Raw genomic sequence first — 18085 nt, 5'->3', positions numbered from 1 at the left:
CCCTGCGCCACCACCAGCCGCGCCGGGCCGCGCGCTCGTATCTCCCGGGTTAATCCCGGGATCGTTCCCCCCGCCCGGCGCATCTTGGTTTGGCTCGGCGCTGCGGGAGCGTTATTTTGTTCACCCCGTATTCAGGAAGGCGGTTTGCGCTCAGCTCCTCGCGCAAGCGCCGCTGCGCTCCTCTACGTTGCAGTGGCACTACGCAAACTGCTTAAGCCGCCCGAGAGGCGCTGAAGATGGGCGGGCGTAATGGCTCCGGGGGGAGCCGGAGCCCAGCGGCGGCGCGGGGGAGCCGGCAGCGCTCTGGGGCCCGTGCCCAGGCGCTGGAAGGCCGTGGCGCACAGTGCCAGCGTCTGCCGCCCCCCTTCTCCCGTAACTCCTGGCCGGGGCCGGCACCACCCCCGGGGAACGGGGACCTTCCCGCTCCTAGCCCACAAAATGGTGCCCGTGCGGGAGCGAAGAGTGACCGCGTGTTCCCCCCCTCAGCGCGGAGGGAGGGGAGGCCTCCACCGCCGTGAAGGCGAAAAGGGGCCCGGCCGGCCGCCTCACGCCGCGGGGGCGGGGAGGGAGACCCGGACCGGTGGGGCCTGTCTCCGGGCCGCCCCGCTACCGGGGGCGCTGCCTGGCCCACCCGGCGACCATAGCCGGCAGCAGGCCGGGGGGGCGGGCAGGGCGGCGGGCGCGGATCCGCCCCCGGCAGCCGCTGCCATGGAGGCGCGGGGCGGGCGGCGCTGGGGCCCGGCCGAGGCCCGGGGGGCGGGGGGCGGAGGGGCGAGCTGGCGGTTAGCTGGGGGGGGGAGGGGAGCCCCCTTTTCAAGCTTTCTGGGGTTTTGTTTCTTCCCTGTAAGCTTTCCAGGTGAATCGGTGCTTCTCCAACAGTATTTTGTGAAAAATTAGAGCAGAGACATTCATTCTTAGTTTGGGGACTGTCCCAGTTACTTATGCTGGACCTTGATCCCTCTGCTACAAATTTCCCTGGATTTTCAAATCCGGGGTTTTTTTTGGCTCTGTGGGTAACTGCTGGGCTACTACATCTGACGGCGACTTCCCTAATTTCTGATCAGTTCGTTTATGAAAAATGAGCTCTGTGTTGTGGCCCAAATGGTTTCAATTAAAGGCCACGCATGGCTTAAGGACAGTAGACTTTCATGCAGATACCAGTTCATTTTTATTTACTAGTGAAGGGCAAAGAAGTACAAAATACAGAGTGAGAAACAAGGCAAAAATGTGGTTGTGTGGTAACTGCAGAGTCAACATCAAATTGTCAACATTTGTATTTCATTGCTTAAGAATACATATTTTTAAGCAATTGTTTTCAATTCAATTCAGAAATTATATGGTATTCCATTTTAAAGTCAACTGTCCTTATCACCTGTATGTTTTACAAACTAAAGTGCAAAACTGAAGGAGTTGCACTGGAGGAAGCACAAGTTTTAGTTGTTTAAAAAAAATGCAACCTCTGTAATCTGAGGGAATATGAAAGCAGGGGGAGGCTTCAGTGCTTTCAGATTTGATAAAGTGTATGTTTATAAAGAAATAGCTCATGAAGTACTCTGAACCTGTTTGGGATTTTTTCTAAGCTTACACTAATTGAGGGAAAAAGTTCAAACTAAATTAACAGAAACCACTTTAAATTAAAATCAAAGCTTTCTGACAATAATATCCATCTGTCTACCTAGCAAAGAAAGCTTTCTGGGTGTCGAAAAGATCCATACTGGTAAGATGAGTAAAATCTCTGAATGAGTTATTTTCTGCATTTTATTTCTCTCTTACCTACCCATCTTGAATCTTGAGTCACACTTGCTAGATTTTCTTTAAAAAAGAAAACAGAAAACAGAAAACATAAGATAAAATGCTCAGTTGAAGGCACACTGCCTCAGGTGGTGGAACCCAAGTCCTCCTCCTTTTGGTTCTGAGTTGTCACGGGCTTTTTCGTAGCTTTTAGTTGCATTAGAAAATAATATGGATTAAACATATATCTACCACTTCAAACTTCCCTCCTGGGTACAGAGGATCCCAGATCCACACAGGCAGGAATCTCTACGTTGTGTTTATCCTGGAGACTCTCCTGGCAAGCACATATACTCAGTCTCTCCGGGTCCTGTTTATCCTAGCCTCACTTCACATTTTCTGTGTTGTTTCTCTGAGCCTGATGCAGATTGAGTTCCCTTTTTAGCTACTCTAATGTACAAAATTATGTCTAGAAAATAGTCTTGTGCTTCTTTGTGCCAGTGAGAACTCTGTTTACTATCAGACACTTCAAATCTGGATGTGTTCCTCATCTGCGGACTGAGACACTGCCCTGTGCAGACCAGTGAGTTGATCTTGTATCTAGTCCTGAGAATGAGAATCAAAAGCTAGCTTTTATTGATTACCTACACTTGTATTAGTACAGAAGTTTTAAGAATTGAAAACTTTTACGTGGCGGCAGCTGAACTGTTTGGGCCATTATTGATCTGAACGTCACTTCCCACGATCTGTTTTGGTTAGGGGTTCAGGTGTGCAGATGCACAGTCTAGAAAGAGTATGTGTCTCCCTTTGTCCCCTCCCTGGACTCTTTCCCATTTTTCACTGTCAGAAGCCTTTCCACAGCTGTTTTCAGCACTTGCTATAGGTGGAAGGAAATGTTTTGTAATTCCAGAATGCTATGGTTGTCAGCCAGTAATAATATTTTTTCAGATTCTTAACTTTCCTTTGACATATGGGAACCCGTCTACAAGTATTTTTTTCTAGTTAGAATGCAGCATTAGAGGAGGGGACTTCTCCTGTATTTAGTCTTAGGAATTGCTATCTCAACCTATTTAAGAGTATTCCTTTAATGGAGGCCGGGTCAGCTTTCTCAAATGTGTGTGGTAAGTCTCTCCAGATGCACTTAGTATCCAGTTATTGAAGGAAGCCCAGCAGAGCTCTGACTCAGGATTTTGCTCTAAGCAGAGCGTTTAGGCTCAGGGCTCACTGCTGGAGCCTGTCTTGACCTCAAAGCAGAAGTTCATTTTACCCCGAGGATTTAAAAGGTTTTTCTTTTTTGGGTCTGTGAGGGGAAATCCTGTGGCTGAGGGACAGTATTTTCACTTTCTCTGTTCCAAACCCAGAAACGCCACAGCGCATCACCTCTGTGGGCCTCCAAATGGAGTTTTCCCTCAGCGGACCGCCGCCCGAGCCGACTGCGCTGCGCTCCCTCCGCACAAACGCAGTCATGGCAGCCACTGGACATTTTAAAAAGCCATTTTAGTTTGTGAAAGAAACGTAAGGCATTAAAACCAGAGAAGGATTCAGTCCTCCTCAGTAAAGGGCGGGCGGCGGCTGCAGCCCCCTCACCGCCCCGCCCGCGGGGAGGCCCCGCCCCCAGCTTCCCCGGCCAATGAGAAGGCGCAGGGCGGGAGGGCGGGCAGTTTCCCGGTCTGCCCCGCGCCGCTGGGACCTGGCGTTTCCCGGAGAGCGCCGTGCCCAATGGGAGGCCACCTTATTGCACCGAGTGTGGCGCGCGCTGACTGGCCGCCGCTGCCGGGTGTGCCCGCCGGTGCTTCCTGCCATGCTTTCCCGGGCGCGGTTGCATCATTGCGGGGCGGGTGGCACTGAGGTGAGCGGCGGCGGCGGAGCCCGGACCGGCCCGACTCGACTCGCGGAGCCGCTGTCCCGAGCCGACCCCTGTCAGCGCGGCGAGGGCCGGCTCAGAGGCCTGAGGGAGGGGCGCGCCAGGGCCCCGGGGACGTTGCGAGGTTTTCGGGGGCGCTTCGTGCCGGTGCCGGGCGGAGCCCTCTCGGGTGTCACAGAGCCCGGCGGTTCGTACGCTGGTGCTAGTCCCGCTGGCCGCCAGCCCCGCTGTCGCCTGGCGCGGCCTGTGGCCCGGCCGGTGCCTCTCCTGTCTGGGGAAAGGGCCGGGCTGGCTGCTCGGTGCTGGGCTGTGGCGTGACCGGCGCCTTTGCAGGCCGTAGAGCTATTATGCTTTGTGTGTATAACGTTCACCTGGAAGGTATTTTACCTCCCTGGGTACTCTACATGTTCTTTGCTTTTTCTGGAATTGAGTGATTACTTAGAATAGGTACTTCTTAAAGGCTAACCAGTTTCTTTATTGCAGCGTTTAATACCTATCAAGGCCTAATTTATTTAACAAAGAACCTGAGATGCTTTGTGATGCATAATACGTCTTAAGCTTTCCCCTTCAGCATCCTTTCAGGAAAGGGGAAATTTTTGAGGAAGACACACTCTTTTTTTCTGTAGTTGCGATGAATTTGATATTTCTGTCTTCAGCAAATGTTGGCTTCCCTTACCCCTCCCAGGAGCCTTCTGGAAATTGAAGAAAGCATTTTTTTCGTTTGTTGGTGACCTGCTTGGGAAGGGACTGTCGGGTAATAGCAGAATTTAATTGACACATAGAAGCAGCTTTTGCTAACTCAACTGATGCCAGTTTCTGATTAAAAAACCCAAACAAACTACTGGATTTTCTGGATTTTTTTTTTTTTTTTGTAATGACAAATTTTACACTTTTAAGCAAGGTAGTGTGAACAGAAAAAATTGCTTAATACCGTAATATACAGGGTAAAACTGACTTCTTGCATAGTATGAAACATTTGTGTCTGAATATACTGTTAATATATGAGTCTGCTCAATGTTTCAGCAGTCTTTTAATAGGATTTTCAGCATAAAAATAAACACTTATTGGGGGAGGGACGGACAGATGGACTGTAGTGCCTCTTAAGTGATACGTTGAGGTGAATTAATCTTGATACTTGAGGTTGAGGTGAATTAATCTTGATACTTGAGGATGCGTTAGGGAGTATCAGGCTCAGCTTAACCATACTTCATTTACCTGTTCAGATACTAGAAACTGTCACTTCCTGGTTTCACAGTTTAGTCTGCTGATCTGCTCACTTTGGGGCATATTTTTCAGTTAGAAAAGTCTGTGACCCCTCAAATAGAGCAGTGGAATAATCAGGCTGTTACTGGTCTGCTGTGAATAAGGTGTAAATATAAATTTTCAATGTTGCCATCAAACCCTAAACTTTTGTGAAGAAAGCCATGTTTTAAATTCTTTCATGAAGTAATTACACTTACCAATTGCAGTGTTGGAAAGACTGGCTGTGAGGGTGGCAGCTTTATGTCTTTTTGGAGAAGAAAAAGGCTCACTTTTTTTTTTAAACTAAGTTTATTCTTGCATTTTCAATGATTTGGTCATTTATATAAAGTGCTAGTTAAGAGTAGGATGAGATTATTCAGTTTAAAAAGAAGTTTTAAAGGTAGGTGTGCATGATTAGTTTGTTTTTTTCTCACCCATTCTCAGGTCTCTGTTGCAGTTTTATTCCCTGTATAAGGCATTAGCACAAGATTTTCAGAAGCGATGTCTGTTCTGTAGCTTAGCATTCTGTTCCTATCCATCCTTTTTATTTTAAACTTGGTTGTTTCCATCCATTCTGGAAATGGATGCTTTTGATTATCAGCTGAACAGTGTAGAACACTGTTACTTCAGAAAAGAGCCTTGCCTCAAAGCTCAGTACCTGAAAAGGCAGAGACGGGGAGCTTACTTCTGTGTGTATGTAAAATAGCGTGTCGTTTGACTTTGGGAAGGCCTCTGTACATGGAGAAAGGAGACTTCTGCTTGTCTCTGAAGCAAAGCGTGTGCATCGGTCTCATATAGAATAACTTGTGAGTGAGGGTGACTGCAACAAGGACAAGAAACTGATCATAAACCCCTTGAAATTAGGTGACCTTCTGTACACTTCTAATTCATACTGGTTCTGCATTTTTTCAGTTTCTTGGTCAACAGAATTAGTAATATCTTGAAATCTGCTTTGTTTTCATCATTTTTCTGTACGTGATGTATGTTAAATCCAGTGAATTTCTAATTAATTTCATTCATAGGGGCATTTTTATTTTTTGTTGAAAAATTAAAAACTGATTTAAAAAAATCTTGATATTGAAAAGATTCTAACTTGCTTTTATGGTTTTAATGCTTGTTTAATTTTTTTTCTAGATAAGAAGCCCAGCATAAATTGGAGACTGCTGTAGCAAAATCTACGAACCTTGACACCTTTCCTATTGAATGTTACTATCTTTTAGAAAAAGTGAGTGTACTTGGGGGAAAAAACCCCACATTCCCCATGGTGCATTGTCTTAAACTTTAACACTTTGTCAGCAGGAAATGCATAGAGAAACAAGAAAACACCCCCCACCCCCCTCCCCCCATGTTTACTACTCTATGTAAATTTGGAGTGTTGTCCAAAAGTGTTGTTGTGTTCGACATATTTGTATAATTTCTGTATCATCATTGGTGATGTTTTCACTCATTCTGTGTTCAAAGTAATGAGCTATCCGTGCTTTTTTTCTGACTTAAATACCTAGATTGCTTATAGTAACTTTTTTTGCTGTAGGTATAAAGAATTATTCATGCATCTGTCTATAAACTGGTTATACTTTTCCTGAACACAAAAGTCTCTGTTTTTTTGCTCGACTGAGGCTGAGCCACAGATAGATTCTAAATGTGGTTTATCTTTTAAGTCAATCTATTTAAAGTTGTTTTGTAACTTGAAAAAATTGACCTGTGACTGTCACATATTAATTCTGATCAGTAATTTTTTCCTTTTTCTGACATAATAAAATTTCTCTTGTAATATTGATAAGATTGTGTATGAGTTTGTGCCCTGTGGTTACTGGACACTGGTTTGTGCATACGGTGCTTCAGTTGATAGAAATGGGCCAAAAGTGATACTGTGATTTACGCATGGAGTCTGTGATACATGAGCAGCTTCCATAGCCCGGACACAGTTACAGACCAAACCTTAAACCTGTATTTAATTTATTAGATTATAGGGACTTGACAGCTGGGCCCGTTGCCAAAACCTTTGCAGTTATTATCAGTAAATTGTGAGATCTGAGCTTGATCCAAGTAAAATTTGCAGATCGTTAGTCCTTAAGTCAACTGGCTTGTAGGAAATAAGCTTTAAGGCTGAATTCTTTTATCATCTCCATTGTCTCTGTGATTCTGGGGCTTTGATCAAATTAGTGAGAAAATGGTGTGGCCTGACTAGCGCTTTGCTGAGTGCTTTGAGATACGATGATGGAAACTCTTGTACAAGTTTTGCATGCTGTAACTTACTGTGCTAAGACCTGCTGTTACTTTTTTAAGAATACACGCAGGCCATGTCCATGTGTTCCTTGTCAGCTCATGATTTCACCTTCAGTTGCTGTGTTGCCTGTGTACCAGGTTGTGGGTTTCTTGATTAATTTCTTGCCTTATTTGATAACTTGGGTTTGTTAGTGGGGAGAATGATCTGTCATTAATACAAAAATGTATGAATGGTGGAATTTGTCTGTAGGTTTCATTTTGGGGCACATTTTTTTTTGTATGGGTTCAAGCATTGAACTATCAATGTCTGTGGTGTTCTGGGTTTCATGAAATAAATGTTTTGGAACTGTAGCACTACCTAGCAGCATGTCAACTGTAACTTGAAGTATTGTCTTGATGTGTTTGCATTTGTTGCAGCTTTATGATTAGTACTTGACCAACCTGAGTAAATTGGAAAAATCAGTCCTTGTGCCAGTACTTGTAATTCTACAATGCTAAGCAAAACTTCAGTCTGTCATAGTGTTCAGCTCGTTCTGGTGTAAGTGCTGTGGAACAGCAGCACTAAAGCTAGAGATGGGAGAACCCGTTTCTTCTCTGCAGTCTCCTATTACAACCTTTGTAACCAGTTTTCTTCTGTTACAGAACTCATGTCTTAAATATCCTTACTCCACAGAGCGTTTGCTTAGTGCTTGCTCTAGCATTTTCTTGAAACTTGACTCCTTTGAATCTTGTAGCAGGTCTGGAACACCAGGCAGCTTTATTGTGTGTTCCTAATGATGTTGAGAATTCTCTTCCCTGTGCTGCTTGTACATAATTTTGCTTGTAGTGATTTTCATTGACTTACCCAGAATTAAAGAATGGCTTTGGACTCTGGTGGCTAAAATCCACCAAACAAAAAAAGATGGTCAGGAAATGGCCAGCAAGAAGTAGCCCCTTGTGGCTTAGTTCTGACATATTTGTAAAACTGAAAGGGGGGGGAAAAAAAAAAAGGGACTAGTAGTTTTATCAGTACTCTGGAAGTTGGAGCTTTCCAAGATTCACAGCTGAGGTCTTTGAGCTTTTTCATCTGCTTGGTTGAATTCTTCCCATGTGTTCATCTTTCATTAGAACGTGTTTCAACTGTACTATCTGTAGTCTAGCTGTTCTTAGGTACATCTGAGATTGATGGCCTAGCTAGATGGAAAAATGCTCTTTTAAACCTTTAAATGGTAGGAGTAGATGTACAGTGAAAAGGAGCCACCTCTACCAGTTTTGGTTCCTGAACTTTAAGTCTCACTATTTCACAAACTGATGCTGAAGAGTCTGTTTGAACTTGGAAACTTTTCCTAATGAAAAAAACCCAAACTTGTAACCAAAAAATAATTTGCCCTTTGAGTGTTTTCTATAGGAAACAAACAAACAAAAAAAGCATAATAGAAAATGAACGACCATAGCTGATTATTGGAGAATCCTTTTCCTGTTACAAAACTTTGGTGCTAGTCTGTCAAATTATTAGGCTTTTTTTTAGGATATAGTGCTTGCTTCCATGTTTATGCTGAATCAGGCTCTTTGAAAAACAGATGTAGTTTGGTGGTATGCATTTGTAAGACAATGAAGTGCATTTGTGAAGTAATTTTTTTCTCACTTCTGTTCAATATGTGTTTTCTTTTCTCTGCTTGGTTGTTGCTGGGAAAGAATGGTTCAACAAGTTCCAGAAAACATAACTTTTCCAAATGAGGAAGAGAAGATACTGGAGCTCTGGAAAAATCTTAATTGTTTCCGGGAATGCCTAAAGCAATCAAAGAATAGACCTAGGTAAGAATCTATTGGAAGCTGTAGCTACTGTGTGTGACAGTGCAAGGTTGGCTTAGCTTAATTTTGTTTTTTCTTCAGTTCTGTTAATAACAGCTGTTCCTTTTGCAGATAGAAGTCTTGGCTAATGTTATTGTCATGTCACTTTTATATTTCACTTTGTGAAGAATAAACACTGTTCAAACAGTAGTAATAAACCTGTGGTTTCCTGCTTGGTGAGTTTATAAAGGAAATCTGCAGGTAAGCAAGGACAACTCTTGTGTCTGCCAGCTGTGGAGCAGCATGCTGGTATTCTCGGTAATAATCTTGGTAGAATTGGCAGTCACTAGGAACTGTGAGCTGAAATGTTCCCTTTAGTCCCACTGCCAACAGGATACCTGTGCTGACTGATAATTGAAGAGGAAGAAATGGTTTTGTTCTAGTAAGACATAAGAAGCATAAGCATACAGATACACATATCCTGTTTGAAGATTTGATGCTCAGTTTTCAATTTAATTAAGAATGTTATCTTGTGTTGCAGGTTTAACTTCTATGATGGCCCTCCATTTGCTACTGGACTTCCACACTATGGCCATATTCTTGCAGGAACCATTAAAGACATTGTAACCAGATTTGCTCATCAGAGTGGTTTTCACGTTGACAGAAGATTTGGGTGGGATTGCCATGGTTTACCTGTGGTATGTGTAATAAATCTGCCTACATATATTTCTGTTGGTTCTTTCTGTGTTGTACCTGCTTATCAGTCACTTTTCTATTGCTCTTATGCCTGGCTTTGCTGCTAAAAGAGAAATGGAAGTTCTTTGTCCAGTGTGTTGCTCTGGCTTTTGTGTGTGGGTGAGTTAACGTTCTTCCTACTGGTCACCTGCCTTTCTCCAGGCACTTTGTTCATTACTATAAACATGTATTTATTTGGTATGTATTTCAGAAAATGCTTTTTGTTTCACACCAGGGTTATCCTTTGCACCTGAACTAAGCAGATATTGCATTACTCATGAAATCTCAAAAGACTGAAGGAGGTCCTTCAGCCTCATTAGAATGCACAGAACATAAGTTAACTATGCAGAGAAATGCTGAAAGCTTTTGATGACAGTGTGGGATTTTTGTCTGATTGTTTTCAATGCTCCCAGGAATATGAGATTGACAAGACCTTAGGCATTAAAGGGCCAGAGGATGTGGCGAAGATGGGGATTGAAGAATACAACAACCAGTGTAGAGGAATTGTGATGAGATACTCAAAGGAGTGGGAGGTGAGTGAAGACTCTGTGCATATTCTGCTGTACATTTCTAATCGTATGTGTGCAGAAGTTTTTCAGCTGGGCTGAACTTCATCCTTTTTTCTGTTTGATTATGTGAATAAATCTCATGTCTTTAGCTACCTTGTTTCTCACTGATGGCCCTGAAAGGGGAACTAAAAGAACAGCTTTGGGGCTCAGAACAGGGAGGCTGCTGTGATATCAAGAGGTTACTTTAAGGCAGGGGTCCTCAAACTTTTTAAACAGGGGGCTGTTGCATGGATGAAGTGGCAGGAGGTCATCTGCGGCTGCTTGGTTTCCCCCCAACCCCTGCCGGGGCGGGGGGGGGGGGGGGGCGGGTTTCTGTAAATACCAGGGGCTGGATTGAGGACCCTGGGGGGCCGTATCCGGCCCACGGGCTGTAGTTTGAGGATCCTTGCTTTAAGGTAACCTGGGGCTCAAAGTGTCTGACTGGGTACACTGAACATCTCGTAGATAAACTGAAAAAGTTACCTCTTTCTTAGTGTCTTCTCTTGTACAGAAAATGGAAAATAAGGTCTGACTTTGTGTGGTGGGTTGACCTTGGCTGGATGCCAGGTCCTTACTGAGCTGCTCTCACTCCCCTCCTCAGCAGAGCAGGGGAGGGAGAAAATAAGATGGAAAAAAACCCCTTGTGCATCAAGATAAAGGCAATTTAATGAAGCAATAGCAAAAGTCGTGTGCGCAGAAGCAAAGGAAAACAAAAGATGTTGTTCTTTACTTCCCATCAGCAGGCAATGTTTGGCTGCTTCTTGGGAAGCAGGACTTCAGTATGCATAGTGGTTGCTCTGGAAGACAGATGTTGTAAATAATGAATGCCCCCCCTTCCTCTTCTTTTCTCACAGCTTTTACATCTGGGCAGCTGTCATGGCATGGAATATCCCGTTGGTTGCTTTGGGTCAGCTGTCCTGGCTATGTCCTCTCCCAAGATCTTGCCCACCCCTAGCCCACCGGTGAGGGGAGGTCCATGTTGGAGAGGCAGCCTGGATGCTGTGCTGGCACTGCTCAGCAGCAGCCAAAACACTGGTGTCTCATCACTATGTTTCTAGCTACCACACTATGAGGGCTGCTGTGGGGCTCAGCCAGACCCAATACACTGTTTTTCAAATGGAACCAACAAAGAAAATACACATGAACCTTCCTGCTTTTGTGTGCCCACCCCCCTTTTCAGTCTTTTCATTGCCAGAGTGCAGGACTATAGCTTGTATTTCTGGAACAGCAGAAGTTCTAGCATCTGGTTTTGTGTCAGAATAGGCGTGGGTAAATCCTCAGTCTTCCAAGAGAATATTGGTCTAAACTTTGTATCCTATGAATATAGTAATAGGGAAAGCATTGGTCTGTGCAGACTCTTGAGGTTGGAGAGCTATTCCAAGTAGATGGGTTAGATATTTTCTGAAGAGATGCAGAGGTTTTTTTCTGACTCTGAATAATAATCATCCTGTGCGTAGACGCTCATGCTTTTTATTTTTGTCCTTAGCGGTGTGGCCAGAATAAAGTACATTTAGCCCAGCACGTAGTTTTTGCTGGCCGTCTGATATGTCTGTAAACTGACGACTCTTCTGTGGCTTCCTAGAGCTGAGGAGTGGCCCAGGGGCTTTCCTAGCAGTGCCACTTATCACAGTGACAGCATGCAATAGCAAGCACTGAAGGGCCATTTTTTTTTTTTTTCATGTACCTTTGTGGTACAAGACCTTCCTAGGCCAAAGGATTTAATTTTTTTTTCCTAGCATATAATTCCTAACAGATTTCTTTCTGCTTATTAATTTATCTAGCTATATTTTGAATGAATACTGATGTCCTCTAAACAGTCTGTATGAAGGCATTTCTATACATAGTCTGGAGAACTGCAGCTCTTCTATAACATGGTTTCCAGTAAACCTTTATCTTCACAGTGAGTTGTTTTTCAAGGCAGAATAGTCCTAATTGTTTAGTTTTTCCTCATGTGGAAGCTGTTCTTACTCATCACAATCCCTAGTCCTGTATTCCTTTTGATTGAAATAGCAATTCTTTTATCATTTGCCCTTGGGAGCGTTTTGAAGTTATGGCCAGTATCTGAAGAAACCACAGCTGCCTTGGTTAGAATAGCTGTGGCTAAATCTAAGTGAATGGCTGGACGAAAAGCACAGAGTGGTTTTGTTTGGTTTTTCGGTTGGTTTGTTTGGGATTTTTGTTGTTGGTTTGGGGTTTGTTATTTTTTTCCCCAAATATACAATCATTCATCTATACTCTGAAATATTGTATTTCAAAAACATCATCAATGGTTCTTTGTTGCTTTTAGAAATAAAATGATTGATTCTGGTTTGTGTTTTGTTTCCCATAGTTGTTTCTTTTTAACTTGCTGTGTCTTCAGCAACTGATATTTTTGCAGTGCTGATTAGTCCAAATAAGTTGACTTTTGGATGGTAAAGGATTTTGTATTTTGTTTTGTGCATAAAATTGTGCACGTATATGTGTGATTTCCACACACAGACACATATTTAGGTTATTAACAAAAATAATGAAATTTATTTAATTATCTTGTTTGTGATTTGGTTGGTAATAAATCCAAACATTTTGGGACAGTGTTAGGAGAGGAATTACCAGCATTCCTATTGGTGATAGTGTTTATCTTCTGTCTGGAGTGGCTAGCAAGTGTTTGAACGTTATGAAAAACTGTAAAAGATTCCTTGGCTGTGTAAGATCTTTCAATGCTGAGACCAAACATACTCCAACTTTGTGGATCTTTGTACTAATCACTTCTAGGCTTTGTTTCTTAATATTGGAACATCAGAGTGGCTTAAAGGTCAAAATCAAAACTGGTATATTTCAAGAGCTCAGGTGTTACCTGAAAACACAGAGATGGGAGCGTTCATTTGCTTTGTTTTCACTGTACTAGTTTGACATTTAGTATGGTCTGTATCTAACAGCATCAGGACAGGTGTCTCTGGGCTTGGGTGTTTGCAGAGCTAGTGGTTCTGAGAGTTGTGAAATTAGGAAGAGTACCACTTGTCCGAGTGAATCCCATAGCTAGCTCATTAGTTTTCATACTCTGTGCCAATGGACGTGACCATAATCTGCCCTGAGATGAGGACTAACACCTGTCAGTCTTGTGGTCTTTGGCAGCACTGTCATAGCTTTGGGAAGTCAAAAAAGGCAGTTGGCCCTGAAATAATGTTGATAACTCCTTGTGACATATCAATTTCTTCAAGCATTTCTTTGTCTTTGAATTACATCATGTTTTCATATAACTGAAAGCTCATAGACTGTGTTCTTGATTTTGGCTGTATCTGCAATGGATAGTTTTAAAAATAGAAGCAAGACCACTGTAATAAAAAGCAATTTTCAGGCATTTGAACCTCGGCTGAACCTTGAATGATCCACCATTTCTGTTTAGTAATCTTGAACATGTTTGCCTGTTGTGTGACCTTGGTTCTAAATAGTTACGTTCATGGTTTCATTCTTTGCTTATGTTTTGCTTGTTTCAGTACACTGTTTGGAACTGTTGTCAGGCTAAAATATTTCATAATGTATTTTATTGAGATGAGACAAACACTGCCCTTCAAAATCAAGCTGTTTTACAGAATAAATATTGGAAATGTATCGTGATTCTTAATGTTAAGGTGCCTTTCAATCTGTGTGTTTCTCAACAGTTTAGTGTTACCAGATTAGGACGCTGGATTGATTTTGAAAATGACTATAAAACGCTTTATCCTGAGTTCATGGAGTCTGTATGGTAAGTGAACTTATGTACCTTGCATGTATACTTTATGAATTTGAAATTTTAAGAGGCCTAAATTATTGTAAACAAGTGTTGGTCCATAGAACCGTTTTGAAACATGCCAAATTCAGATAAACAGCAGGCAAAGTAATTAAGATGATGTGAAATCTCTTGATGTCAAAGTGATGGAATTAATTGACCTATTTTTTTTTCTTCAGGTTAGTAGGGTTTTCTTCTTCAGGACAGTAGGGTTTTTCAGAATGAAGTACAACAGTATGGCTTTTAGTGAGTCCTGAAATCTTACTGCTCCATGTCAACTTAAAAGCAGTTCTGAAGACCTACTAATATGTTCCTTGCTTGGTTTAGGAAATTACATTGCATCTCCACATTCTTGATGCTCTTCAACGCTGTTAGCTGCAAATGTGCAAACTATCCAAGCTCAGTTTAGCTCTAAACCTCTTATTCGAGCCTGGTCTTAGAGATTGGGAATCTGCTGTTACATTTTATTGGCAGCATAGTTTGACAACTGTCTTGGACTCCTGGTGCAGAGCTAAGTAAAGTTCGGGTATTTTGGGAATGTATTCAGGGTGACTGCTGGAATTGCAAGAGACAGGATGACCTTATAGGTTAAGGATAATCAGATTGACCTAACACAGTGAGCAGAGGGCAACACTGAGTCCTTCAGGTGGCAGAATTGCAAGGTGAATTGCAGGGAGAAGTTTAGCAGAGTATATGCTGACAAAAAGCCATTGAAAAGCAAATTACATGCATATTAAAGAATTATTGATCTTCTTTAATATTAGTTTTACTAGTAACCTTTAATTGTGTAGTTAGTTGCCTATAGTTATGATAGAGGATAGAACTTCTAGATGGCTCTGCAGCCATTGTAGAGGGCTGAAGTGCCAGGGAGTTTTCGATGACCATTGAAAAGAATTATCATTATGCAGGGTTTCTTCAGCTAAAGCTAAGACTGATAAGAAATCTTCCTTTTATAAGTTATAAAAATACTTAGTGGTGGCACCTTAAATCCTGTTTAACTAGTATTTTTCAAGGACCCTTTTAAAGCCAAACTTGACTTGGAACAAGCTGCAGGGTGGTCTCTCAACAGCTCAAGCCTTTTTTGTGGTTGGTTGTTTTTATTTATTTTTTTTTTATTTTTTAAATTTTTTTCTTTTTCCCCTTAGAAAATTGCAAGTCTTTCACCTTGGCTTACAGAGGTTGCCTCCTCTAATTCTTGCTTTGGATACAGACTAAAATATAAACTTTGGATTTCAAATGTGTGTGGTATGAGATTTCAGGAAGTATGTTGGCAGACAACCTCTTGAGTTTTGAACCCTTGTGCTTCGTGATGATACTAGTTTTCTGTGTAATCATGTTATGAAATACAGTTTCTAGATGTCTGCTTTTAGAAACTGGGTTTTCAGGAAAGTCTCCTCAGCCTTGGAGGGGCAGGTTAATGCCATTGCCAACTTGTTTTTCAGTAGAGTGCAAGGTAGAACCACTGGTGTTGGCATACAGTGGATGGAGGAGGGGAATGGGGTGTGCCTGTTTCAAGGCTAAGGGAATTAATACTTAAAGCGCTGTAACTGTAGTTACAGTAGTGCTTTTGGCAGGGTAATGTACAATTTTCTAGAATATCAGATTGTTACCTAGGTAATTGTCAAACTGAAAATCATGTTACTGAAGTTACATTTTACATCCATTAGGATTGTTCAGGAGGAATCATTAGGAGATTGTAGTGTGCTTCTCTTAAAATTTATTTGATTTTTTTTAATGAGTTCCTTTTTAAATTTTAAAAGACTTTTTAAGACTTTAATGTCCAGCTAAGTACAAAAGAGAAACTGCATATTGATTTCTGCATTGACTGTAACCTGGTGACCATAGTGGCTTGTCCAGTGTTTGTATGTCTTTTTTTGGGGTGGTGTGATTTTTTTTTTTTTTGGTGCTGTTCTGCCTGTGGGAGTAGAACAGTGCTCTGCTCTTAGGCCCAGAAAAAGTTATTGATGAGGATAATGGTAGTGAGCATGACAACTGTGGATTTCATGGTTAAAATATGGTAAGGATTTTTTCTTTATTAATTAGCTAAACCTATGTGTTTAGGTTTTTTGTTTTGTTTTTGTTTGTATTTCTTTGTAGGCTTGCAGTTTTGGAGTGGTCTCAACTGGAATTTCTAGCTTTCTATGAAACATGATGTTTTCATCCATAATGTTTATGTTGAGTTCAGTGAGCTAATGTAATGCTTATGATAGTCAACCACACTGGAAATAACATTTATCTGAATTGTTTAGACTTGAAATAGTTTAGGACTCAGACACCAAATACATCTTTTGTACAGTATCTCTATAAAACAATATTAACAAGCTCAGGATGCTAGAGAGCATTCTTTTCTTCATGTTTTATAGTGGGTTAGTTGGAAACGACTGCTTTGTAAGCATTTTGGTGCGGTGCCATATGGTGGCTGACAGAGCAGGATGGATTTTCAGCCTGTTAGATTTTGACTTGGAACAAAACTTCATCAGATGATAAAATTGTGGCATCCTGGCAGAATTTTTCAGGGCAACATTGAAGATTGACGTCATTAAGAGGTGATACTGCAGTGGTTTCTCATGTGAAATTATAGTCAGCTCTTCATGTCCTAAATAACTTAAATAGAACTTTTAAGATCATTCTGTAGAACTTGTATATCCATCCTGCAGCTAGCTTGAATCGCAATGAAAACGCGTCCTTCAGTGAAAACAGCACAATTAGTGTGATGTTCTTGAGCTAGCATGGAATAAACGGCCATACATTCTTGCCCCCCCCCCCCCCCTTTTTTTTTTTCCCAACTCTTGAGATGTATACAGGGAAACTGAGAGCAGTTTGACCTTAAACTTTTTACTACGGTTGGTCTGAAAGAAGCATATGAGCTTTGGGGAAAAAAAAATCAACTAGTACATTTTTTTTACTTCCCTACTGACTTATTGCATATTTCTCAGGCCAGCTTCGGGTTTGCACCTCAGGAGCGGTTCTCCTGGGGAAACAGCCTGCGAGGTGCGGAGGGAAGGAGGGGACCAGCGCTGTGTCAGGGCTGCGGCATGTGTCTGGCTCTGGTGACACATGGGGGCGTCATTTCCTCCTTCGCACAACTTTGGCGTTGGTTACGCTGCTTCCTGTCGCCATCTGCTGGCGAACTTCAGCAATTGCGCTCTGGGCGTCACTGAGTTTTAAAAACGGTCGAAAGCTCCGTGAATGTTTTGAAAGGCTGATGAGACCTTGGCGGGGTCAGGAGCAACGGTGGGAGATTAAAACATGGTGTCATCGAAAGTAGCACTCAGTTGCCGAGGTGAGAGGTTTGGGTGCTGGCAGGATTGGCAGCGGAGCACTCCAGCGTGGTGCATGGGGAATTTCTGAACACGGGGAACCTCAGGGGAGCAGAGAGACCTGCAGTTTGTGCAACAGTGGCTGGTGGGACCTGGTGGGGCCAGAAGCAATGGCAGCCATGCCGCCCACACTTGTGAAAGAACCCTTAGGGAGTGTGAGTGACCAGGAGTGCTGCTAACAGGGCCCGGCCCGGCCGCTGGCACCAAAGGGCGTGCAGGAAGGACTCTTGTGGCCCTGCCAGCTTGACCAGGGAGCAACGGTATCTGCCCAGAAGAAAGCCGTGGCCTCTTTAAGCTCTGCCCCCGCCATACATGATGCAGCTGCCCAGACAGAGCTCTGGTGGGAACATGCAGCCACCCAGGTGTTGGGCTGCGGCCTGTGCCCTGCTCTTACACCAGTACCGGGCAGCAGCAGTGAGCGCAGCTGTGGGAGTGCACCTGGGTATGGAAACTCCTCTGCTTGGTGACAGAGCTCCGGGGGGGGCAGGTAGGTTGAGTATCGGGAGTACCAGAGATAGGCTACTGGAATTGAACTCTGCCTTCCCTGAGATGGGCTTAATAGGCTGAGAGGATGCATGATACAGAGGATTCCCTAACCCATCTGCCTTGCTGAATGCAGTGACATAAGGGACAGGGGGCAATGGTGACAAGTTCCTGCCCAGTGCAGCAGCAGACGCATCTCCTCTGTGACTGCGCCATCTTCTCAGGTGCCCTTGCATAATAGGTATGAGGTGCTGCAAGTGGCATGGAATAATAATGAGGAGGATGGTCTGTCAGGCGTGGATGCTGCTGAGGATAAATTTGCCTATGCCCTGCATCAAAACTGCTTTTGTAACGGAAACAAGATGGGTCATAGGTGACTCCGTTCTGAAGGGAACAGAAGGTCCAATACACAGGCCAGACC

At 43.0% G+C, this 18085-nt stretch overlaps 1 protein-coding gene and 1 non-coding gene across 3 annotated transcripts in view; both read left to right on the top strand.

Moving 5' to 3' along the window:
* Positions 1-3453: 3453 nt before the first annotated feature.
* IARS1 (isoleucyl-tRNA synthetase 1) overlaps positions 3454-18085 on the top strand; it is a 112523-nt gene continuing 97891 nt past the window's right edge. Inside the window, exons 1-6 of one of the 2 annotated variants that reach the window (XM_056338669.1) lie at positions 3454-3580; positions 5972-6062; positions 8738-8857; positions 9375-9531; positions 9982-10101; positions 13755-13837. In XM_056338669.1, the coding sequence (XP_056194644.1) occupies positions 8739-8857; positions 9375-9531; positions 9982-10101; positions 13755-13837 (479 nt within the window). In that variant the 5' untranslated portion in view covers positions 3454-3580; positions 5972-6062; position 8738. Of the gene's footprint in view, positions 3581-3623; positions 3974-5971; positions 6063-8737; positions 8858-9374; positions 9532-9981; positions 10102-13754; positions 13838-18085 lie in introns of those variants that run through there. The other variant, XM_056338670.1, reaches the window with a different exon arrangement.
* LOC130149340 (small nucleolar RNA SNORA84) lies at positions 6636-6770 on the top strand. The gene has a single exon (XR_008821885.1). It is a non-coding gene; the product is annotated as a small nucleolar RNA SNORA84 (small nucleolar RNA).

Source organism: Falco biarmicus, chromosome 4 (genome assembly GCF_023638135.1).
Source record: "Falco biarmicus isolate bFalBia1 chromosome 4, bFalBia1.pri, whole genome shotgun sequence".
NCBI lineage: Eukaryota > Metazoa > Chordata > Aves > Falconiformes > Falconidae > Falco > Falco biarmicus.
This window is presented reverse-complemented; position numbering and strand designations above follow the sequence as displayed.